Here is a 25,683-nt window from a genome sequence, read left to right on the forward strand (position 1 = left end):
GGAAAGACTGTGTCTCAGCCCCCAGGAGCCTTCACTCCCTTCAGAGATACAACTTGGGGGTGTAAAGCTCCATCAGAAAAGATTAGGATGCAGCCTTCCACTCAGAGCTCTTTGGTGGGGAGGATTCTTTCTAGAACACCTTGGCTCAGGTTCTTTTGGAGATGGAGTTAAAAAGACATTCTGCCTAGGCAGTAGGTGCAATGCCTGCTTCCAACAGAGGTGCTCGGTGTTTCTTTCTTTTTTTTTTTTTTTTGAAGAAAGAGTATAGAAAGCACAGTCCAAGGGTCTCCTGGTTCCTGAAAACTTCACCCTCCCAGGCAAATCTTGGTTCCTCCAGTCCACAGTCAGTGACTCTAGGATAGAATTTCTGGATCAGAGTGGAGTGGGCACAGACATCCACAATTCCTTATTTATCTGTGGTCTTAATTATATACTGGGTCATCCCTGGTGGCTCAGTGGTAAAGAACCCACCTGTCAATGCAGGAAATCCAGCTTCGATTCCTGGGTTGGGAAGATTCCCCGGAGAGGGAAATGGCAGCCCACTCCAGGATTCTTGCCTGGAGAATCCCATGGACAGAGGAGCCTGGTGGGCTACAGTCCTTGGGATCATAGAGACGGACACAACTGAGTGACTAAACATGTTATGTTATGTTTAGTCACTGAGGTCCAGAGTCAGGGCTGACAAGTCTTTGGGGGTTTCTTAAAACCCCTCCAGACTCCTCCCTTGGTCAGGTGGGCTACATGAGCAAATGTCTCTTACCGGCACTATGGATCAGAAAAATCATGGTAAAAGGTTTCTGTTTTAAACCACCGTTGGTCACTGAGTATGGGCTTTACTTTGACTGGGGCTTCTTCCCCACAAAGGACAAAGGGCCTGGGTACACACCAGTGTCTCCTTGCCGCGGCATGTCCCAGATCAAAGGGAAGAAAATTCAAGGGTCCTCCAGTGATATGTGGGTCTTGTTTCTGTGTTAATGCTGGAGGATCCTCCTGTCATCCTGAATGCCATGGAAAATGCCAAGGGTCATCAAGGCTCTGCACAGCCTGCCCACCGTCGCTGCATCCCTGCCCGTGCTTCATTCATATCCGGAGAAAGAGATGCAGTACACGGTGCTGAGCACACCGCGGCACTTGGTGAGCCCTTAGTAAATGTACGTCCTGATTATTTTATCTCTGAGGGCTGTTACAGGTGTGGAATTCTGCTGGGGGAGAGCACATCCATCATCTCATTTAATTCTCAGGAGTCCACCAGGCTGGTGTGTTATGGACATTTTTTACAGAAGAGAGGAGCACTCGTGCTCAGTGAGGCTGATGGGTCTCCAGCTCCCTTTCCGCTGCCTTCTTTCTCAAAGTCCAGCTCATCAAAATTCCCTGTATCACTGGATGGCTTCACGCCTGCAACTCCATCGGGAACTCAGGTCAGCATCTTGGGTCAAGAGGCTCAAGATTCTTACCAATAGAGTCAGATAGGACCATCAGTCTGTTGGCTTGGTTTCCTTATCACTGTCCCTAAAGCTCCAACTCAGTTAAAACAGACTATTCTCAGTCTTCCCATCTGCAAAATGGGAGCAGTGGTCCCTATCTGGATGTCCCTCCTGGAGGTCCTATGAGGAAGAAGATGGTCAGCCACTCAGGAAAAGCAGACAGAGGGAGCTTTCTTTTAACACGTCCTTTCCAGTCCTGCCATGTTTCCACCTGCATCAAAAAAAGCAGCTACCCACAAGAACCTCAGAGCTCCACTGGTGCAGTCCATTAGGGCATGGTGCTTATACAGCAGTACATGCAGAACAATGCCGAGGTTGTGAATTTAAGTCTCTCCTAGAGCATGACCCTTTGGGCTTCCCAGGTGGCACTGCTGCTGCTGCTAAGTCACTTCAGTCGTGTCCGACTCTGTGTGACCCCATAGACGGAAGCCCACCAGGCTCTCCCGACCCTGGGATTCTCCAGGCAAGGACACTGGAGTGGGTTGCCATTTCCTTCTCCACTAGAGGTAAAGAATCTGCCTGCAATGCAGGAGACCCAGATTTGATCCCTGGGTCAGGAATATCCCCTGGAGAAGGGAATGAGAACCCATTCCTGTATTCTTGCCTGGAGAATTCCAGGGACAGAGGGGCTTAGTGGGCTACAGTCCATGGAAAGAGTCAGCCATGACTGAATGACTAACACTTGCACAAGTACCTCCATAAATCGTAGACCATCAGGGAACTTGCTCCCTTGGCTTTTCCAAGGGAGCAAGGGACAGAGGGGCTTAGTGGGCTACAGTCCATGGAAAGAGTCAGCCATGACTGAACGACTAACACTTGCACAAGTACCTCCATAAATCGTAGACCATCAGGGAACTTGCTCCCTTGGCTTTTCCAAACCCCACTGGGCCTGCCTGCTTGGGCACATTTCAGAGACTAACAGGTTAGTGGAAGTGATGGACACAGGTTCAGAATTACTGGGAAGACCAAACCGCAAATTCAGGGGTGGTTGCTGGGTGCCCTCTCCACGGGCAGCAAGTGGGGAGCCCTTGAGATACCAGATCTTATTTTCCCAAGTTAAAGTTCATTCCCTCTTCTGCTTCCTGAGGGTTCCTCTCACTCAAGAGTTCAAATTTAAGTCATCTGCTCCTTTGGAGCTTCAGCCAAGGTCCCACTTGTACCAGGAGCTGGAAAGGGAGTTGTTTTGTCCCTTTTTGCCGTGGAATGCAGCTACCCAGCTCCTGGCTGATTGCATTTCTCAGAAGCAAACCCATCTTTGATTTCAGCAGAGACATGGAGAGAGAAAACTACTCTTCCCTCCCTTCCTTTTCAAAAATTTTTTTGGAGTATAGTTGCTTGACAATGTTGTGTTCGTTTCTGCCGTACAGTAAGGCGAATCAGCCATACACATACATATATCTCCTCTTTTTTGGATTTCCTTCCCATTCAGGTCACCACAGAGCATTGAGTAGGGTTCCCTGTGCTATACAGTAAGTACTCATTAGATACCTGTTTTATACACGGCAGTGTATATATGCCAGTAGCAGATCTCCCAACTCATCCCAGCCAGCCCTTTCCCCCTTGGTTTCCTTACGCTTGTTCGCTACGTCTGTGTCTCTATTTCTGCTTTGCAGATAAGATCATCTCTACCATTTCTCTAGATTCCACATGTGTGTATTACTGTACAATATTTGTTTTTCTCCTTCTGACTTACTTTACTCTGACAGTCTTCTACGAATTATGCCTTTTGCAGAGACATGGATGGACCCCCCTTCTTTTCTAACTCTGTTCTTTCTTTCCCCTGTCCTCAGCTCCAGCGCTCCTCCGTGTTCTCTTCTCCACTTATTTCCCTAAGGGGCCTTGGAGTGACCTGAGTCGTTCGTGCTAATTAGTCCACCGGGATGTATTGTTACTGTCAGGCCCACACAGCAGAGTGGTCGGGAGCTGGTTGGGTGATGCATTCGAGGGACAAACAGCTTAATCTGCTGTCATCGTGTGAACTGCGTGTTTGCACACACCCAGGGCCCACTGTGTGTGTCATATTTTGATTCCTCAGCTTCTTTGAGAGAACTATTATTCCTCAGATCAACTCAGGGGCGGCTGTGAGGTGTCAAGAGGGCAAAGGACTTTTGAAGTCACTGTGAAGCCAGGTCCTGTGAATGAATGCCTCTCCATCTCTGTGAGTGGTTGGGGGGGCGCCTCCTCAGAGGCTTTGCCCGTGAACCTGACCCTGCTGCTTTCTTGCTGTGTGATTTTAGGCAAGTCAGTTGTCTCTCTGGGGAAGAGTTTCCTCTGTATAAAAGACGGGCATACTGCAGGATTTCTAGGAAACACTGAAAGTGAAACCAGTTTCCTCACCTGGCACACAGCAACTACTCAAGAATTTTCCCCTGTTCCGATACACGGGTACCTGGGGAGAAGAGTCCCCCAAAATTCTCTGGGACAGATGCTCAAACAAGACACTGTTTTGGCCTTTCCTGTGAAACTCTCCATGTGTAACTTGAAACCCAGTGTCAAAATCTTGCTCCAGTTAAGATTTAGGACAGCGCGTCCCTGGTGGCTCAGTGGTAAAGAATCGCCTTCTAGTGCAGGAGACACAGGTTCAATCCCTAGTCCAGGAATATCCCACATTCCACAAAGCAACTAAGCCTGTGTGCCTTAAGTATTGAACCTGCCCTGTAGAACCTGGGAGCTGAAACTATTGAACCCACGTGCCCAAGAGCCTGTGCTCTGCGAGAGGAGAAGCCCCAGCACCGCAACTGAAGAGTAGCTCCCGCTTGTCACAACTAGAGAAAAACTGGCGCAGCAATGAAGACCCAGCACAGCCAGAAATAATAAAAATAAGTTAAGGGGGGAAAAAAGATTTAGGTCAGACATTTTAATATTCTACTTGGACAAAATCATAGACCTGCAGTCCAGGGGTGTTGGATTAAATGAAAGGATTCATGAAAAGTGCTGACTCAGAGCCCTGTGGCTATGATCAGCTGCTACCCTAATCCACTCTGAAAAAGGAGTCCTTGTTTCCTTTTACCAGAAAACCCAATCATCGGGGAAGCAGCAGACTCACGATAGAATGGGCTGTCTGTGGACTTTATGTTGGCATCCGGAACATTCTAGGGTTTTGGTAGAATTGGCCTTAGAAAAAGGATGAGCTAGAGTGAGCGTGCATCTGTGATGTGTGTGTCGCTGAGATAGGACCAAAGGGCGATGTGCTTTGCGTGCATGCGTGCATGCTCAGTTGCTTCAGTTGTGTCCAGCTCTGTGACCCCGTGAACTGTAGTCCGCCAGGCTCCTCTGTCCATGGGATTCTCCAGGCAAGAATACTGAAGTGGGTTGCCATGCCCTCCTCAGGGGGATTTTCCTGACCCAAGGATCGAACTCGCATCTCCTGCATGCCTTGAGTCTTGATTCCTAATTGACCCAGAACTATATGTTTTAAAAAAGAAAAAGAATCCATGAATCTTCTGCTTTCTTTCTCCTTCTCTCCAGCCCCACCCCTACCTTCTGTCTGATACTTTCCTACTTTGTGTAATAGTAATCCAGCTTTGGCACTATAGCAAACCCTGGTTCACATTTAAAAGTCTGGAATTAGCTAAGCAAGAGATTCCTGACTCCAGCTCTGTTGTGCTCTTTCCCTTGAACCTGAGATTGTTTTTGATGACTGTCAAAATGGCGATGGCAGGAATGGGGTGATTTCCTGACAAGCCCTCGGGGCGGCTGGCTGTGACTTCCAATTGGAGGAAGAGGCTGGGAGGGAGGATGTTGGGGCAGGAGAGGCACTGAGGTCAAGCTGGAATCTGAAGGTCAGAGCTTTCATTCAATTTCACAAGCCCTTGTGGATGCCACCTGCCACGTGCAGAGCATCATGCCATTGCTGGTGGCACCCAGTGCTAGTTTAATCCAGGCAAATGACAGGGGTGAGAGGCACCATCTCAGAGCAGGGAGCTAAAGTCTTGTGATTCCCTGTCAAAGGGGTCAAACACACAGTACCAGGGCTGAAAATAATCAGACAAAATAATTCAGTGTCTGGATGAGGATTGCAAACTAACAACCCAAGTTGTGGGAGCATCAAAGGTCATTTATCGCCAATAGCCACCCCAGCACAATCATGTGGTTGCTGATAACTGATAAACCTCATCTGGCCTTCTGGAGTCTGATTGATCTCTGGAGAAGTCATTGTTCAAGAAAGGCAGCATGTGAGGCTATGTTGGATCAGTCAGCTCCATGACGGTCTACACTGGGGCTCTGGGTGGCTGGCCAGCTTGTGGCAAATGTTGCAGAACTGTAGATTCAAACAGCATGGACCAGATCAGAACCTTTGCTCGACACATCTAATGCTTAACCCCCGGGTGTTCAGAGATTTGCAGATTTTATAAGACATCTCCCTTTAGGCAGAGTGACAAGACCTGGGTCCTTCCAGTCCCTGTGTTCTCTGGTGATATGAAAGTGAAAATGTCAGTCGCTCAGTTGTGTCTGACTCTTTGCAACCCCATGGATTGTAGCCCACAAGGCTCCTCTGTCCATGAAATTTTCCAGGTAAGAATACTGGAGTGGGTAAGCCATTCCTTTCTGCAGGGGATCTTCCCAACCCAAGGATGGAACCGGGGTCTCCTGCATCACAGGATATGACAACACCCCAGAGATCCCACAAGCCCCTCATCTCCTGCTGGCTTCAGAGTTGTCTGGACAGGTGCCCCAACTGGAACAGACATGCTCTGGGTCTTGGAGTTCACCCTCTTGTTGAGTGTCACCCTCTTTAGAGTCTTCCTGGAGCCACACAGTTGCCACCTGATTGCTTTATCACAGGTGCTTTCCTTGGAGTCTGACTGGTCGGCTTGGCTGGAAGGTGTCCATCTCCCCAGGAAAGCTGAGGCAGGAGCGTGGTGAGCCCCTGCCCATGCTGCTCTCTGTCCCCACCTCCCGGGAAGTCACTCACTGTCCTATCGTGTACACACAATTGCATACAGCCTTGTCTTGTTTACAGACTGTTTTCTGTGCGTTCGTCAGTCTGCCCTGCATAGAGGCCTGGGAACCTCTTTACCCTGGATGTTTTGTGTGTGTGTGTTAGTCACTCAGTTGTGTCCAACTCTTTGTGACTCCGTGAACTGTAGTCTGCCAGGCTTCTCTGTCCATGGGATTCTCTAGGCAAGAATACTGGAATGGATTGCGATTCCCTTCTCCAGAGGATCTTCCCAACCCAGAGATTGAACCCAGGTCTCGCAGGCAGATTCTTTACTGTCTGAGCCACCAGGGAAGCCCCTTCCCCCTGGATGGAGGTGGCCAAAGATACGGGTCCTTGGGGGCTCAGCACATGTGGTCTGAATCCCCTTTCAGACCGTGGGCACCTGTGTGACCTCAGGAGCCCCCCACCAGTGAAGCAGACCTGTGATTCCTGCCTCAGTGGGTGGGTGGGGGCCCTGCTGGACCTCACATCCATGATACATACATCTCAGCCATCCTCAACCCGTGCTGCTCAAATGCCATCTCCCCCTAGAGCCTTCCACAATTCCTCTCCTTCTCCCCAACGTCTTTAGTACCTTATTTTTATGGCATGTTTTGCAGCCTACTTTGTATAAGAATGTCTGTTTCTATACCTCTCACCTTCTAGACTTGAGGATGGCATGTCGCAGAAGCCTTGTAGGTTTTGTTACATCAAATTGGCTACCTAGACCCAGAGTTGTTCAAGGCCGGAAGGGTGAGGCCGTGTTGCCCCATTTTATCAACAAGGAAACTGAGGTCAGACAACTATGCCAGGTCCCAGATGGTACAGGTTAGTGGCAGAGGAATGGCTCCACGCCTATACCTGGGACTCTCATGATATGGTGTCCCCTTTGGAAGGGTGGCATGGGGTGGAGTGAAGGCTGGCCCAGGGGAGTGAGAAGTTGCTGACTATATGGGCAAAGCCCAGTGACAGCTGCCAAGATAGACACAAGTGCACACACATACACACTCACACCCACATGTGTGCTCACACATACACACACTCCCATACACACCAATGTACAGAGACTCACACATCCAGACACATCACACAACCAAAGCTGAGACTAGAGTGAGTCACCAGAGCCTGTAAAGTGCAAGATTTAAGGAGGCCCCACTCTTGGGCTTGTTAAAGGACAGAATCAGCCGTGAGAGCAAGTGCCTCCTTAAATTCTGTACCCTGGATTCCTGGCTGTCCTCACCCTGGTCCACAGTCTATGATACACACACCTACCCAGTTGTACCTACACTCTTACACACATGGGTGACAAGTACTCACACACACACATGCATACAAGACTCACCCTTTCATACACATAAACACGTGCGTGCACAGAACACTTTCCTTGGTTTGGGAGTGATAAAAATGATGGCCAAAGAAATCTCTGCTGTCAGAGACCCCAAGACACTTGGTTGTGAAATTACAGGAGCAGTTGACGAGAGCTGACTGAGTCCATGACCCTAGACACAGTGAAGAAAGTGAGGCTCCAAGAGGCCCAGGGAGCCTGTAGTATGTTGAGCATCAATTCCGGTCAGTCTAGCCTGTGGTTACTGACTTGTCACCTCCATGTTCTTGAAATCTGTGGTTTGAAGTCTGAGCAGAGAAACTCCACTGTCCAGTCATGACCTCTGCCGCCCGCCCCCCCCACCCTCACTTAGATCATGGGACATCTGTGACTGTGGAGCCCTGCAGAGACCTTGTTTTCAAATGAGAACCAAGGGCAGTCAGTCATTGGCACAGGTTGTTTGTCTGGCCAGTGTCAGAGCCGCTGGAAATACTCAGGCTCTGGGGTTCATGGTGACTCTGCCCAAGTCGGGAAAGGGTTACCAAGAATGTGAGCAACAGCAGCAGGACTTGGACTTGCCTGTTCAAGAATCTGACCTCTTGCTTCCCCGAGGATGACAACATGGAAGACAGCTGGCAGAAGACTGTCACTGGTGGGCTCCTCAGCTCAGACAGCGATAATGTCCTTGCTCAGGATCCCTGGGAGCCCTAGCCTGGAGCCTCAGGAACGCGCATGCCCCGTGCACTAAACTAGCAGGGGCAACGTGAGTGGGAACCACAGTCTCGTGGACACACAACACCACGCCGTGCTTGTTGCAGCATGGTGCACAGGAACCGATCGTTACAATGTGGTACATAGGAAATATTTCATGCATTTGATCAACAAACATTTGCATAACTTCCATAAATCGGTGATTCTCGAACTGTTTCCCTGCGGAGTGGGCAGAGGTACCCACTTGTGGATGTGATGAGTAATGAGTAATGGTGGCAGGAAAAACTACATTTATGGATAAAATACCCTTGAGTTAAAGGAGTATTTTTTTTCCTCTCTAGTGGCCACTGCCTCACAGTTTTAGGTCCTAGGAGTTGATGTAGCATGCATGTGTACTTAGTCGCTCAGTCTTGTCTGACTCTTTGCAACCTCATGGACTGTAGCCCGCCAGGCTCCTCTGTCCATTGGATTTCCCAGGCAAGAGTACTGGAGTGGGTTGCTATTTACTTCTCTAGGGGATCTTCCTGACACAGGGATTGAGCCCATGTCTCCTGCATTGGCAGGCAGGCTCTCTACTACAGAACCACCTGGGAAACCAGGAGTTGATTTAGCAGCATGTTCTAATTTTCACTAGGTTGAGTTTGCTGTGGTATTCCTGGAAGAACACTGTGTGGGACCCTCCAGGTGCCCCATCCCTTGGGAGCAGCTGAAGTCAATATGAGACTGGTGTTGCCTGACATCCACATAGTGACCCCAATTCTGTGAGATGATGAGGTCCCCATGGCTGTGTCAGAAAGCATCCTGAGCATATCCATCACGGGGAATTTACGTTGCCACCATCCAAAGAAAAGATGTGCCCCCTCTTCTCATCTTTACTCTCCCTGACAAACACCCTTCTTTCCAGGCACTTGGTATAATATAGCACCTATGTATTGCTCATTTAAGGAACCCAGTCACTTTGTGGACCATAAGGACATACACAGAAAAGGCAGGCTACTGGATTGGGGTCTCCTGGCACTCAGCTGCCTGCATCCGTTTGCCCATCACACCTTGGGCAGTTGCTCCTTTGTCTCATTCTCGGCTTCCCTAGCATACACCTAGAGCCGTGTCACCTCTGCTCAAGATTTTCCCTGAAGATCCTGTCACCTCTGACCTTTCCATTCCAGTCACCTGTCTTAGTCAGCCTGGACTTTGATGTCAAAATGCCACAGACTATGTGGCTTAAACAACAGACACCTATTTCTCAAGCTCTAGAGGCTGGAAGTCTAGGGGGAAGTGCCAGCATGGTCAGGTTCTGATGAGGGCGCTCTTACCAGTTTGCAGATGGCTGCCTTCTTCCCGTGTCTTCGTATGGGTTTTCCTCAGTGCAGGAGACTGAAGAGAGAGAGCTCTGGTGTCTCTTCCTCCTCTTACGAGGGCACTAATCCCATAATGAGCCGCCCACCCTCACAACTTCATCTGATCTTAATCATCTTCCAGAAGCCTCCACCTCCAAATATTATCATGTTAGGGGTTAGGTCATCAACATATGAATTTGGGTGGACACAAGCATTCAGCCCATATTTTTCTTCCTTTCGGATGCACAGACCACTTTGTCTACCCTCCAGAGATGCTTCTGTTCCCTGCCCTCTACTCCTACGACGCACCTGTCTCTGCTCCTCCTGGCCTCTTTCACTTCTAAGTGGGTCTCCCTGTGGATGCTGTGCCTGCATCACTCCAGGTTTTATTGTAGCTTCTAAGGTGCATCTGTAGTCCCTTCATCTCTGATTCTGACTCCCTGGCAAGCCTGTACCTGCCTGGCAGTGCCTGGCACATGTGTCTCACCTCACCCCCACCAATCATGCTCAGTTACTCCCAATTCTTATGATGTGCTTTCCCCAAACCTATATCCCCAGCCACAGAAGCCTAGAGTTCTCGCTCCTGTCTCAAAGGGCATCATTACTCTAATATTCAGCTCAGTAAGTAAACATCCACTGAGTCCTTCAGTATGGCAGGCATGGAGTTTAGCTCTGGGATTACAGGGCTCAAGAACCATGCTTCTGCATTTATGCTGACATTCTAGAGAGGAAAACAAACTGGACTTTTAGCCACAGCATGGAGAGAGAGTGAGGGTTTCAGTCCAGAAAGGCACAAAATGCTGAGCTAGGAGGTGGTGGCGTGCTGGGCTGTGATTGGATGGCGGGTGAGAGCCTGCCCTGAGACAGGGGCAGAAATCCACCAGGGATTCAGGAGGGACCAGTGGGAGCAGAGATGTGATGTCCTAGGAGTGTGGGCAGGGTCCAGGACTCAGGGTCAGCCCTGCCCATAGCAGACAACAATGGCAAGACAGGTGGGTTCAGACAGACTGTGTGGGGCTTGGACCAGAGGGGCCAGATGAAGGAGTTCACTCTAACCCTGCCATCACCAAGCCTGAGTCAAGTGCACTCAATATGCATGGGGGGCGGGGAGCTTTTCACTTGCTGTGCATGGAAACTGCCATCCTCCGCCAGCTGGACTTCACATTTCTCTTGTTGCTGATTTCCAAATTCCTTTTAGTTCTCTTGTTACAGCCACATACCCACTTACTCTGTCTTCTTTGGGCTTTGTGGTATTTTTATTAGGTGGAACAGCTTGGCAATGGTCTGTGATCACTAGATGATTCACATTATCAAAATGTTCTGGTTTCCCTCCTTTTCCAGTCCTGTTACAGAGAATCTGAGTCTGGTGATTTTCCAAATTCATCTTCGAGTCGTGCTAACTCTTCCTTTGCATCCAGTCATTAACAGGCATTTGTGGGCAAACCACTGGTGAACAACCCGAGAAGCTTTGATCTCACCCCTCTGACCCTATTTCCCACTATTTCCGCATGCAAACTCATGTTCCAGCCAACGAGCCTTTGTTTCCAAAATACACCATGTACATTGCCACCAGTGTGCCTTTGCCCAGTCAGTGGCAGCTGCCTGGAACTTTGTCCCCACCCCCTTACTCCCCTTCACAGTGCCCTGTTCGAGTTCTTTGGGGCTGGCCAAAAAGTTTGCTCGGTTTTTTCCATGTTGCAGAAAAACCCAAACAAGCTTTTTGGCCAACCCAAGACTTCCTTGGGCTTCCCAGGTGGCTCAATGGTAAAGGATCAGTCTGCAACACAGGAATGCTAGGTTGGGAAGATCCCCTGGAGGAGGAAATGGCAACCCACTCCACTATTCTTGTCTGGAAAATCCTGTGGACAGAGTAGCCTGGCGGGCTACAGTCCATAGGGTCCCAAAAGAGTCGGACATGACGTGGCAACTCAACAACAAGGCTTCCTTAAACCAGACCTCTCTCATACCCTCACCTTTAGTGACCATCCTGCCTGACTGCCCACTTCACCTGCCTCTGAGCTAGAATAAGAACTCTTTTAGTTGTCTCTGCATCCCCAGCATTTCCCTAAAATCCTGTAGGGAGTGAGGGTTCCATGTGACTTCATGCTGATAGTTTTCACATAATTCTCTCATAACATGCTTCATTGTCTTCCTAGTTGACCTAACTTGTACATCTGAAGTTTTAAATGAAGTTTTCCCAATCTGAAATATGCTTGATCTTTTCACATGATATTACTGTAATTACTCTCCTATTTTTCTTTATAGGAAGTGGCCACTATGGCACTGAGGTGGGGGCTTCCTAGGTGGCTCAGTGATAAAGAGCCACCTGCCAATGCAGTAGACGTGGGTTCGATCCCTGAGTTGGGAAGATCCCTTGGAGGACAAAATGGCCACCCACTCTAGTATTCTTGCCCCAAAATTTCCATGAACAAAGGAGCCTGGCAGGCTACAACCCAGGGGGTCCCAAAGGAATTGGACATGACTTAGTGACTAAACAAGCAAGATATATGCTAGATGCTTAATAAATACTTTCTAAATGAAAGAACCTTTTTGAAAACTTGCTTTCTATAAATATTTCTCAAGTGTGGTCTCCAGTCTACCATCAGAGGCTCCTGGGTCTCTGTTACCCAATGTGGTGCCCTGGAATCTACCTCCTTCACCGGCTTCCCATGTTGCCACTATAGATCAGCACCGGGGAACCACTGATCTGGAGTCAGCCCACCACAAGTCCCAACTTGAAGTCAATCCCATGTGAAGTCTCTCATGCCAGCCTTCTGAAGAAACAGTCAGTCCTTCTATGTGCCTGGCACCTCCTCTACTGGGAGATCTCCCATCTGGGTATGGACAGGAGTGGGTCAGACTCAGGTGCAATCTCAGTTTTGCTCTTAATTTTGTGTGCTAAGTCTCTTCAGTCGTGTCGACTCTTGGAAATCCCATGGACTGTAGCCCGCCAGGTTCCTCTGTCCATGGGATTCTCCAGGCCAGGATACTGGAGAAGGTATCCATGCCCTCCTCCAGGGGGTCTTCCTGAGCCACGGATCGAACCCACATCTCTTATGTCTCCTGCATTGACAAGTGAGTTCTTTACCACTAGCACCACCTCCTTAACTATCCAAGGTGGTGTCCTCAACTACAAGGGGGCTTCCCCAAGCCTGCTGTGTCTGTTCAGAGCTAGAGCCTTATTGATCTGTGTGTGTGTTTGCTGGAGCTGCTGTAACAAAGTACCACAAACTAGGGACTTCACAACAGACATGTATGGTCTCATGGTTCTGGAGACTGGAGGTCTGAGGTCAAGACGTTGGCAGGGTTGGTTTCATCTGAGGGCTGAGAGAGAGAATCTGTTCTGTGTTGCTCCTCTAGCGTCTGGTGATGTGCTAGCCATGGTTGATGTTCCTTGGCTTGCAACAGCATCGCTCCGATCTTCTCATGGCCTTCTCCCCATGTCTCTCTCTCTCTGTGTCCAAACTTCCCCTTTTGAAAGGATGTGGCCACAATGAATTAGGGCTCACCCTGATGACCTCACCTTAACTTGATCATCTACAGAGACCCTTAGAACATCCACATGTGAGTTTTGGGGGAGCACAGTTCAATGTGTAACAGTCTGACTGTTGCTGGTGGTAGGTCTGGCTCAGTCTCCACTTTAGCTTCTTTGGGTTTGAGTGATACCAGCTGTAGAAGCCGTGGTTTGGGACCGACTGAGACAGAAGTGGACTTCTCTGGTGGTCTAGTGGTTGAGAATCTGCTTGCCAATGCAGAGGACACAGGTTCAACCTCTGGTCCGGGAAGATTCCACATTTCGTGGGGCAACTAGGCTGGAGTGTGTCATGTCACAAGTATTGAGCCTTCACGTCCTAAAGCCTGTGCTCCACAACCAGAGAAGCCCGTGGACCCCAACTTGAGAGTAGCCCCCACTCACCACAACCAGAGAAAGCCTGCATATAGCAATGAAGACCCAGCACAGCCAAAGTAGATAAATATAACTAACAGAAAAAGAGAGAAGTGACACCTGTTCTTGAGGGGATTTCTTGTTGCTCACAGCCCCATAATCCCATGGAGGAAGGGACTCTGCTTCCCAACCTCAAAACCCACGGATAAGAGCTTCAAGACTCGGTTTCCCCACAGAAGAAAATCAAATGACAAGCAAACTGTAAAAGGACCAGGACTCTTCCAGGGTGTGCCTGGGCTCAGAATACATTGTCATCTGCACTGCCATCTTCCTTCACTGTCAGCCAAGATGGCCCAGTTGAGATGGTGCTGAAATCCCACAGGGCCCCCTGGGCTGTGGAATGAATGGGAACATGGTTCAGAAAACGTGAGTCCTGCCTGGGCTCTGCCATGAAGTGAGTCTGTGGCATCAGGCAGGTGACCTCCCCTTCCTGGCTGGGGACCCTCTCAGATGTGGCCCACAGCCTGGCACTCGCGCATGTCCCCCTCCATTGCTGGTCAGCAGAGCATCTATGTCTGCCATCACTCAGGTCATGAGCAGCCTGAGGGTCCACTGTGTGCCTCTCCCTTCGTCTTTCCACAGGTGGCCTCAGGGCCACCTATGGGAGTTTCCCCCATGGAAAACTTGCCCAAAGTCCCCCCACAGAGCTCTCTCTGCACATCCTCTAGTACTAATAGTTCCTGGCCTCTATTCTCAGGCCTGAGGGCAGTCTTACAGTTGTGGATGTCAGGACTAAAAGGACAGTAGAGATGATCTGTACCTTTCAAGCCAAATGAGGAAACCGAAGTGCAGACAGGAGGGTCCCAGAGCCGGCACAACCCTGGTCGCCTAGTTCTCAGCGCCCCTCCAGGTTCCCCCCTGAAACCACAACCTGCAGGCTGAGTCTGCCCGCTGCGTCTCCCTGTCTCCTCAGGCAGTCTTGTAGAGTGTGTAATCCACTTTGCTGAACCTTCTGCTTCTGAGGAACCAGCTGTTGACAGGTGTGGAAGCCACAGATACGCAGTTTTGTCACAGATTTTGCTCAATGTGTCAGACTCACAAGAGCCAATGTTCTTCATTTGTTCCTACCTGTTTGACTCCTCAGGGTGGCCAAGACCTCTCCTGCTCCCACAACCAAGTGACACACACACACACATACACATAGGGACACACACACAATACCACACACTTATATATACACACAGGGACACAAACAGTCATGTGCACACACCACACACACACAGGGATACAAATAGCCACACACACACAGACATGAACAGCCACACACATACACCCACATACACACAGGGACACAGACAGTCACACACACAGACACACAGGGACACAAACAACCACACACACAGACACACACTCATACACACACAGGGACACAAACAACCACACACACAGACACACACACACAGGGATACAAACAGCCACACACACACGGACATGAACAGCCACATATATACACAGGGACACAAACAGCCATACACACAGACACACACATACATACACACAGGGACACAAACAGCCACACACACAGACACACACTCATACACACACAGGGACACAAACAACCACATACAGAGACACACACATACACACACACAGGGACACAAACAACCACACCCACAACAGACTCATACACACACACGGGGACACAGACACACACACACATGCACATAGGGACACAGACATACACTCACACACTTATACATACACACAGGGACACTAACAGCCATACCTACACAGGCATGAACAGCCACACACACATACACATATACACACAGGGACACAGACTCACCCACACACACTCATATACACACACACAAGAACACAACTGCACACACACACTCATACATACCGAGGGACACACACACACTTGTATAAACACACAGGGACACAAACAGCCACATACACATAGGGACACAAACAGACAGACTCACATACTCATACAGACATACACAGGAGCACAAGCAGCCACACACACACACACACTCACACAGAAGTGTACATATACACCCCACCACAGGTTTTCCACAGGGTTATACAAAGAATTGAAGGAGATAGTGCTTGTGAATAGATTTTAAAACTTTAAGGTTCTTTTGGGCATCAGGGATGATGAACCTGTGAGTTTCTCAAGGGCAAGAACTGTGTCTTCTGCTCAGAAACCATCTGAGCATACACACAGCCTGGAATATTATTAGGCATAGAGTGGGCTTTCATTGAATTGAAATTTAATGAACTGAAAATTGCTTTAATATAGAACCACTAAAAGAAAAACAGCATTAATATCCGTAAGCCTCTGACCCCAGGGGGAGTTGCGGGCACAGCACAGTGACTGGTACAGATGCTGGGCTCCCAAGGGTGGGATCAGTGAGTTCGGACATGCCAGCCTTGCATGTCTCCACTCTCCGAAATGCAGAGGCCCTTGTCCTTCCCACTGCAGCCCCAGGTGTGCAATTCCAGGAATCTGGAGGCATCTAAGAGGCTCAGTGGGAAGGAAGGAGCTGACAGTGACCTCTAGGCAACCACTGGCAAGTACCGGCAAGTTCCATTTGCAGCTCGCACCAGAAGTTTGTGTTTAATCCATAAATTCATGCTTTCAATAAATATTTATTGACCTTCTACTGAGTGGATATAAACTCTGGGCAATCGCCAGATGAACCTTTTTAAAAATACGGACATTGTGCCAAGAGATTCTGGTTGAACTGACGTGGGGGTGGAAAGTTTCTGAATACCCCAGATACTCTAGCAGGCAACCAGGGTGGAAAGCACCATCTTCTTCCTGTGATGCAAGCTTAGATAGTCGGATAGGACACTATACCTGTCCTCTAGGAGCTAGGTGTCCAGGGGGCAGGCAGAGCACTGGCCCCAAGAAAGGCCAGTAATGAGACTTAGATGGAGGGCTGTGGACCAGGGCAGTCAGAGGGGAAGAGGGTAGGGGATAGGGAAGGCTTCTGAGAGGTGGTCCAGCAGGCCTCTGTCCTCGGTAACATGATGGCCAGGGTGCCGGGTGTGTTTTAGCCACCCCAAAGCCACATCCACAGAGAGGAAGCTTCCGCTCTTCAGGAAGGGGAAGGAATGTGTCTTCAGCTTGGGAAACAAGGATGGAAGGGAGATAATGCCCAATATTAACCACAGGGAGAAAGTGGCCCAGTGCTGTTTGGCTTCCTAGCATGATAGACTCAGTGCTCATGAGTGTGAGCAAACTCCAGGAGATGGTGAAGGACAGGGAAGCCTGGCTTGCTGTAGTCTGTGGGGTCGCAGGGAGTTGGACACAACTGAGAGACTGAACACCAACAACAACAATCTATGGGATCTGAGAAACTTGCAGAGGCTTCCAGAAAACTTGAGACAGCCCCAGAGGGGAAGATGGCCAGGAAACCCTTGGGCTGGGTGATCTTTCAGGGCTCAGAACAGCCTATTGCATTCCACTTGCCTCCAGTTCTCCAGACCCCGCATTCCTGAGCTTTCCAGACAGGCTTCAGGACAAGGCAGGAACTCTCATCAAATACTTTTTTGAGGGAGTTTAGAGGTCATTTAGGGGGCTTGCCTGGTGGCTCAGGGGTAAAGAATCCACCTGTGATGCAGGAGATCTGGGTTTGATCCCTGGGTGGGGAAGATCCCCTGGAATGGCAAATGGCAACCCACACCAGTATCCTTACCTGGGAAATCCCATAGACAGAAGAATCTGTCAGGCTAGAATAGGGGTCTCAAAAGAGGCAGACATGACTTAGCAACTAACTGATACCAACAAGATGTTGACTGACATTTACAGGAGCTCCATCCCTGGAAATCCAAGCCCTGGGTCCCTTCCTGGGAGGGAGGTGACAGGGTTAATCTCAGGGCTGGGGGAGGCGGAGAAAGGCCTTGAAACCACACAGTGAAGCCAACCAGATTAATAGAAGAAGGTGGGGGGGTAGACCATTAGGAAGACAAAGAGAAAATCATGCTGGAGCAATAGAAAGGGAAATCTAATATCAACTAGGGAAAAATAAATGGAGATTAGGGCAAACAAATTAGCTTTAATGGGTTCAATGCTAATACAAGAATAACAGCCGAGCTGCGAATGCCTTTGAGGGGAAGACGGGCTAGAGAACCAGAGCAGTCATGCAGGCAATAAAGACAAGACAGCTCAGGGAGGGGCAATCGGCCAGAAGAGCGAGGGGAGGGGGGGAAGGTATCGAGAAGGGAAAACTGGGGATGAATGAATTAGGGGAGAGGTGGAGGGAACCGGGGTAGGGAAGGGGCCGAGAGGAGCAGGGTCCATCAGCAAAGGATGGAAAAAAAAAACTAGCAAGACAATGGGAGAAGACTGAGGACAGAGGAATAAAATCCTGGGTAGGAAGGACTGGGGGCCAAAAGGGAGTGGAGGTGGGTGGCAATCAAGACATGGAGGAGGACAAACCAATGTGGAAGAGGGGGGACTTATGGAATTCGGTTCATTCTCTGGCTAAAGAAAACTTGTAAGAAAGGAAAAATTCAACCTCAACAGCATGAAAACCCAGAGAGGCTTCTGAAGTGGGCTTTGCCATGCACCCATGCTTGGCAGGTGATGTGAAGACACATTTGCCCGCAGAGAAAGTTCTGACTGTCCATCTGGAATGACCACACGCTGCCAGGGGCAGTGCCGGGGGCACCTGGGAGCCCTCAGCTGGAGCTCAGTCCTGCCCTTTGGTAACGATGCAGCCTTGGGCAAGTTACAGGCAGTCTCTGCTCACATCTCTTCATCTGTAAAGTGGGGATCATGTGCGGTTATGAGAACTGGCTGAGAAGATGCACATAGAGAGCTCAGCCTGGCTCCAGAGTGAGCCCCTCCCACTCTGCTGGCTGTCAGTCTTATTCCTAAGCATTGACTTTGTGGGGGTTGTTGTTCAGTCTATGCTCAGTTGTGTCTGACTCTTTGAGACCCCATGGACTGAAGCACGCCAGGCTTCCCTGTCCTTCACTATCTCCCAGAGGTTGCTCAAACTCCTGTCCATTTAGTCAATAATGCCATCCGACCATCTCATCATCTGCCATCCCTTTGTCCTCCTGCCCTCAATCTTTCCCAGCATCAGGGTCTTTTCCAGTGAGTTGGCTCTTCGCATCATTGGCCAAAGTATTGGAGCTTCAGCTTCAGCATCAGTCTTTCCAATGGGTATTCAGGGTTGATTTCCTTTAGGATGGACTGGTTGGATCTGCTTGCTGTCCAAGGACTCTCAAAAGTCTTCTCCAGCATCACAGTTCAAAAGCATCAGTTCTTTGGCACTCAGCCTTCCTTATGGTCCAACTCTCAGGTACTTACATTACTACTGGAGGAACTATAGCTTTGACTATATGGACCTCTGTTGGCAAAGTGCTGTCTCTGTTTTTAATACACTCTAGGTTTGTCTAGGTTTGACTTTAGGGGGAGGGCGGTGAATTCTGAAAGGAGCCCATCCTCCCTTTCTCCTTCCCCTCTTTCTTCTTCTTTTAAGAAAATCTTGGTAAAATATCAGCCAAGCTTAGTCCTTTCCCAGTCAGAGACTAATACGGGAGAATCCTCTTTATCCTCCCTCTGTCTCCCTCCCTCCACCCCTGCCAGTCCTCTCTCCCTGTTGGAGATGAAAGAACAGGGCTACACCCTCCCACCTCTGGGCTGATCTAAGGCAAGAGTGTCCGAGGAAACCAGGCCGCTTACCTCTTATTCCAAGGGCTCTGGGAGACCCTCAGATCTGCCAAAACGTCAGAGTGTATGGGGCTGGGAGCTGGTCCTTATGACCTTACAACCTGGGGGCCTCTTGGGCTGCATTAAAGTGCATGAAGGCCCCACAGGAGGGACAGAGGCCAACAGGCTAGGAGAAGGAATCAACAAGAATAAGCCCAGAAATAACCACCCAGCCAGTGAACCCAAGAGGGGAAAGAGGAGCTGGGGTGACTTCCTGTCCCTCATGGAATTCTAGAACCTCACCTTTTGCTCATCACTTAGGATTTTGAAGGAGGAAAAGCAGAAGCTGATCCAGGCAGGAAGATGGGGTAGATGGGGTGTGAGAGCTTTGTCACCTGCAGAGGAAAAAGTTCATTAAATTAAAACTATTCCCATAAAATTATAACCTCCAAGAGGGTGAAGATCCACCTGTCTGAATCCCTGTTCATCCCCAGAGCCTGGAGCCATGCCTGACGTGGGAGCAGTGATGGTCAGATGATAACGGAGAATGTTTTTGAGTGCTATACAGACATTGTGTATAGCATGCAACACTATGTAAATCACACAACACGCCTAGGAAGAGAGGCAGAGAGAGGTGAAGCTCATGCCAAAATCAGAGGGGGAGCAGGGCTTTGTATGTAGGCAGTCTGTCTCCTGAGCTTGCTCTTCTAACCTCTACCCTGTACAGCTTCAGTGGAGGAAAATAAATGAATAAATGAACCTCACCCCACTCATCAGGGCAAGAGGACAGATTTGCAAATTGCTTATAGTTTGGGCTTCTATGAAGGACTGATAAGCGTGCCACACAGAAGGGCTAAAAAACTGAAGGATGAGACAGGGCTTTCCTCTTGTTGCACGTGATTCTTGTCAGCATTGCCTCACCAGCAGCAGGTGATCCAGAGACAAACTCTCCAGGAACCCAGCCTCCTGTGCCCCTCAGATGGACGAGCGGCAGCCAAGAGTTACCAACACCTTGGAGGTCCGAGCCCAGTCCCCTTGCCCCATCCTCAAAGTGTCCAGGTTCTGATAAGCCCAACCTCTTCCATTTTTTCCCTGGTCCGAGGAATGGGGGTGTCTTCCCGCAGTTACTGTCTCAGGGTTACCCCAGTGCTCCTCTCTCCTCTTACAGCCTCCAATTGCCTAGATAAACAGGTCCCTCTATTCAAGCATCTCTGCTGAAATACCTAAAAACAGATTTGTGTTTTCTGATCAGCTCCTGACGGATGCTCTACTTAATGCCAGAGGAGGTCAGAGGAAACAGGATCCCAGGACTGGCTTGGTCATATCCTTGGCCTTGAACCCAAAACACAGTGCTGAACTCCTTGGCTATGAGGTCTGGGGAACCAGTTTCTTTTTTATGGACAGACATCAGGGGTAACATCACCCTACAGCCCTGAGTCACAAACTTATCAAGTGGGTCTCTGAGTCAGGGATGTCCCAATTCCCAGGAGAGGAGGTTTTTGCTAGCAAACTGTGGTCCTCCCGAGCTGGAACCAACTCTTGTGGCTCTTTCCTTCGGTGCACGTAGAAATCTCCCCACCAGCATTGTAAACCTCTCATCATTCTCCATAGCCCTGTATGGCCAGGGTTAGGAAGAAAAGGCTTCCCAATTTGGAACCTGAAGTCTTGAGTTGGTGACAGTCTTCTTATTGGTGTAAACTAGTGACAGGAATATTCATCTCACAGAATTTTCCTGCCCAGCCGACAAGGGTACGTGTGAGCCATTATGCACCCTGCAAAGGTGTAAGCCTGACAAGTGCCACACCTTAATGATGACCTTGAAGGTTGGATGTGAAAGCCAACTGAAAGGCCCTTGCATTCATCCTATGGTTCCTGCAGAAGGAAGGCAGACCTCTCTTCTCCTGTGTCATGATGTCTGGGCCTCCTGTTTAAAACAACTCATGTCTAAGAGTATGTGTCATTGAAAGAGACAGAATTCTGCTGAAAGCAAAGAATGTGTGGGCTTCACTCAGTTTGCTTTGGGCCTGCTTTCTTTCCTGCCTCCCTCCTTCCCTCCCTCTTTCCTTCCTTCCAGGAATGAACTCAACCAGCATTTATTGGGTACCTACTCTGTATCAAGCATTACATTAGAGATTAGGGTTTCAGAGACAAAGAAGCCAGGCAGGGACTTCCCTTGTGGTCCAGTGGTTAAGAAACTGCCTTGCAATGCAGGGGGCATGGATTTGATCCCTGGTCAGGGAACTAAGAACCCACATGCATCATAGCAAGAAAGCCCATGGACATAACTACTGAGCCTACCACTCTGGAGCCTTTGAGCCACAACTAGAGAGTCCACGCACCTCAATAAAAGATCCTGCATGATGCGACTAAGATCAGACGCAGCCAAATAAATAAATACATATTTTTTAAAAAGAGAAAGAAGCCAGGAAGAGGGAATATCACGTGAAAAGGCCCCAAGACAGAAGGCCACACTGAGCTCCAAGGTCACACACAAAGTCTCTGAGCGTGTAGTGCAGAGAGTGTGGTAGAAGGTGGCCTCTGATGAAGCTGAAGGTCAGGTTTTATGTTTGCATGGCTGATGGTATTGTGACCAACCCAGACAGTCTTGGAGGAGGTGCCTCTGTCACCCAGAAATTTCTGATAGCAAGTTGAATATAAACATGGGGGAAGGACTTCCCTGGTAGCTCAGTGGTAAAGAATCTGCCTGCCAATGCAGGAGACATGGGTTCGATCCCTGATCTGGGAAGACCCCACATGCTGTGGAGAAACTAAGTCAGTGAGCCACAACTATTGAGCCTGCGCTCTAGAGTCCGAAAGCCACAACCACAGAAGCCCGCACACCCAAGAGCCTGTGCTCTGCAACGAGAAAAGCCATTGCAATGAGTCCTTGCGCAGCAACCAGAGAGTAGCCCCTGCTCGCTGCAACTAAAGAAAAGCCCACACATCACAACGAAGACCCAGTGTCGTCAAAGATAAATAAATATAATTATTTTTTTAAATGGGGGAGAGATCTGGACTGAAGATAGCTGGATGCCCAGATCCCGTCAGTACAGGGTTAGAAGGTAAAAGAAGGAGAGAGGGTGGGATCACCAAGGATGACGGTGTAGAGTGAGGCTGCACTGAGGCCTGAATGAAGCCTGAAAAATAGTAGACAACGTAGAACAAAGCAGGGAAGAGAACCCCACTAAAGAGAGACACAAGGAACCCAGATCAAGAGCCAAGCCTTGTCGTGGAAGACTCCTTAAGAGGGAGAACTCAGCACCTGCCATCCACCAACTTCCTAGCATCTGAACACCTGCTAAGCATAAGGCATATCACGAGATGATCCCTGAATGGCAAGGGTTGAAGGGAAGGGCATAGGAGCAGCCAAGTATGATCACTTGTTGAGAAATCTGGTTGACATCAATAAGAGAGGTTTCCTAGTCAAGGGGAGGTTTGGTTTTGTTTTGTAAGCAGACGCTGGGGAGGCAGCATAGATGAATTTAGTTGTTTGCAGGTCCAGGGGATAGGCCTAGTAAAAAAAAGGAGATGTAATATAAAGTTAGTTACTTCTTCCTTGGGCTCCCCTGGTGGCTCAGACAGTAAAGAATCTGCCTGCAATGCAGGAGACCTGGGTTCGATCCCTGGGTTGGGAAGATCCCCTGGAGGAGGGCATGGCAAGCTATTCCAGAATTCTTGCCTGGAGAATCCCCATGGACAGAAGAATCTGGCAGGCTGCAGTCCATGGGTTGCAAAGACTCAGACACCGCTGAGCGACTAAGAACGCACAACCAACGTAAAAGACCAAGACATAGGAGGCTGCTGGACAGAGTAGGTGGAAGGAATCAGGGAGAGACAGACGAGAGGAGCAAGCAGCAGCCTTACCGACCCGCCGTCTCTCTTCTTTGGCCTGTCACCCTTGGGAGAAGGGGTGCAAGGCGCAGAGACCAAGGTCACGCAGCAAGTCCAGGGTAAAACCAGCTGCACACTGCGGCTTCTCAGCACACCGGCCCCTGTGTTGTAGTCCAAGGGCCTAATGTGCCCGGGTAACCCACACCTCACACATACTGGAGGGACTCAGCGTGTCGACTTAGGGTGGAAGATGGGACAAGAGGTTGGAACACTAGGTCTCCACGGCCCTGGAGCATCTTCCTTGGCAGTGATTTGAGGCAGAGGTCCTGGTCTTTATTCCTTTCTGTGCCAGAAAGGCATGGAGCCTAAGGGAACAGCTGCGAGGTTACAGCAGGAAATCACAGGCCTGCAGCTGAGTGTGCTGGGGAGAAAACCTGGGTCTGAGATGGTCAGAGACTGGGCAGCTCTAGCACGGCCACCATGCTTGAGGCAGCGGTCCCCAACCTTTCTGGTACCAGAGACCTGCTTCCTGGAAGACAATTAAACTACAGAGTAGAGGGTAGGGGGATGGTTTGGGGATGATTCAAGTGCATTACATTTATTGTGCACTTTATTTCTATTATTGTCACATCAGCACCACCTCATCACTCATTAGACCCTAGAGGTTGGGGACCTGTATCTTGGGGAAGACAAATGGGTACAGCGAGATTTACAGGACACCCGAAAGCAGCCACTGCACCCTCCACTGTAGTCCTTCCAAGGCTCAGATGCTCATCTTGACAGTTCTTTTAGGCTGAAACAAAAAATCTCCAGATAGTCAAGTGGAAATTTTCATAGCACAATACACTGAACCATTCTCGCTTTTGGGCTAGGCAGCAATGTGAGAAATTAGATAGAATATAAAGGGAGGAAAGTACCCAGCCATGGGACTTGGGGGTCTCACAGTGGGGAATCCACTCACCAACCATCACAACAGCCCCCTCACATTTGTAAAGCATTTTTCTGCCATGTGTATTTACCAAAGTGTTCATTAAACTTTTGTAACAGGTGCTAGGTAGACAAAAACAGGATTCCTGCCCTTGAGAGCTCCTAAAAGAATCTAAACAGATCAAAGTACTGTCAGTGCAACCAGTGCTGTGACTAAGACTCTGGCTATGGGGCTCAGGGACTTCCCTGGCGGTCCAGTGGTTAAAACTCTGTGCTTCCACTCCAGTGGCGTGGGTTCAATCCCTGGTCTGGGAACTTAGAACCCACATTCTGTGCATGTGGCGTGGCCAAGAAAAATTAAATCAAAATTGAAAAAAGATTGTGGGGCACAGGGAAATTATCCTGCATCTCAAGGGTCTGAGTATCCGTGCATGTAAAGGAATTTGGGGCAATAACTTTTCTCTTGTCCTCGTGCATGTGTGCTCAGTCGTGTCTGACTCTTTGCAACCCCATGAACCTGCCAGGTTCCTCTGTCCATGGAATTTTTCAGGCAAGAATACTGGAGTGGGTTGCCATTTCCTGCTCCAGGGGATCTTCCCGACCCAGGAATGGAACCCACGTCCCTTGTGTCTCCTGCATTGGCAGGTGGAATCTTTACCACTAGTGCCACCTGGGAAGCCCCTTCTCTTTTCCTCCTACCATCCTCACGCCTCAGAGCCCTGTTAAGGAGTGAAAAATGACAAAAGAAAGTCCTCAGATCTCTCCAAATGGTCACTTTTCCAAAATATACATTTCTGGACAGCAGGCTTCACCCAGAACTTTGTAGAGCTCTGTCCCCTCACTACAGGCTCAGAGCTCTCTGTCCCCAGGTAAGTTGGCATCCCTTTGTCTGAGGATCTCACAGTCAGAACCCACTTATGTCCAGCCAGGCCGTCTTATCTTCTTCCTCCACCCCCACGACCTCCAGACCAACAAAGGGCCTTTGTTCAGGAAGCCTCAAACCTCTTCCTGGGTCACACCTTGCCCACCTCCCACCCCCGCCCAAACAGGGGCTCCTGCTCATTCCTGGCTTCCGGCCTGAGAGCCCACCTGGTCCACAGCCACCTGGACAGGTGGTCAGCATGGTGGGTAGCCCTGGGGCAGGAAGGAAGGATGCGCCCACCTCTAGGCTGCTAGTCTGGTGGTGACTCGCCCAAAGGCGTCCACTCCCCCACACCGGACACAGGAGGGACAAAAGCCTTTGGGTGGCCAGGACTCGGCTCCAAACCTCAAACCATAGGGCCCATCTCCATTTGCAGCCAGCAGGCTCTTTCCACACCCTCTACCCTGCCTCTCCAACAGCTACAGTAAATGTCTTTCCATGTCTTGAGAGCACCAAGGCCTTGTGTATGGATTTTCTTCCTATGGAAGCTTCTCCAGGTTACCTCCTAGTCATTCTGCCCTACAGCTTCCCTCTGACCACTTACGGGCTCCTCTGGCATCTGACTTACCTCTTCCTAAAAACTTCTCTCTTAACATGATGATTCCCAATTTATCTGATTGCGTGTGTGTCAGTCACTCAGCTATGTCCAACTCTTTACCACCCCAT

At 49.6% G+C, this 25,683-nt stretch overlaps 1 protein-coding gene across 1 annotated transcript in view; it reads left to right on the forward strand.

The window, feature by feature from the left end:
• Nucleotides 1-1,014: 1,014 nt before the first annotated feature.
• PAX8 (paired box 8) overlaps nt 1,015-25,683 on the forward strand; it is a 57,195-nt gene continuing 32,526 nt past the window's right edge. The window contains exons 1-2 of the mRNA XM_088841785.1: nt 1,015-1,134; nt 25,145-25,223. Of these exons, the coding sequence (XP_088697911.1) occupies nt 1,015-1,134; nt 25,145-25,223 (199 nt within the window). The remainder of the gene's footprint in view (nt 1,135-25,144; nt 25,224-25,683) is intronic.

This window comes from Moschus berezovskii, chromosome 11 (assembly GCF_049115385.1).
Source record: "Moschus berezovskii isolate FMDL1 chromosome 11, NW_MosBer_1.0, whole genome shotgun sequence".
Classification (NCBI taxonomy): Eukaryota; Metazoa; Chordata; class Mammalia; order Artiodactyla; family Moschidae; genus Moschus; species Moschus berezovskii.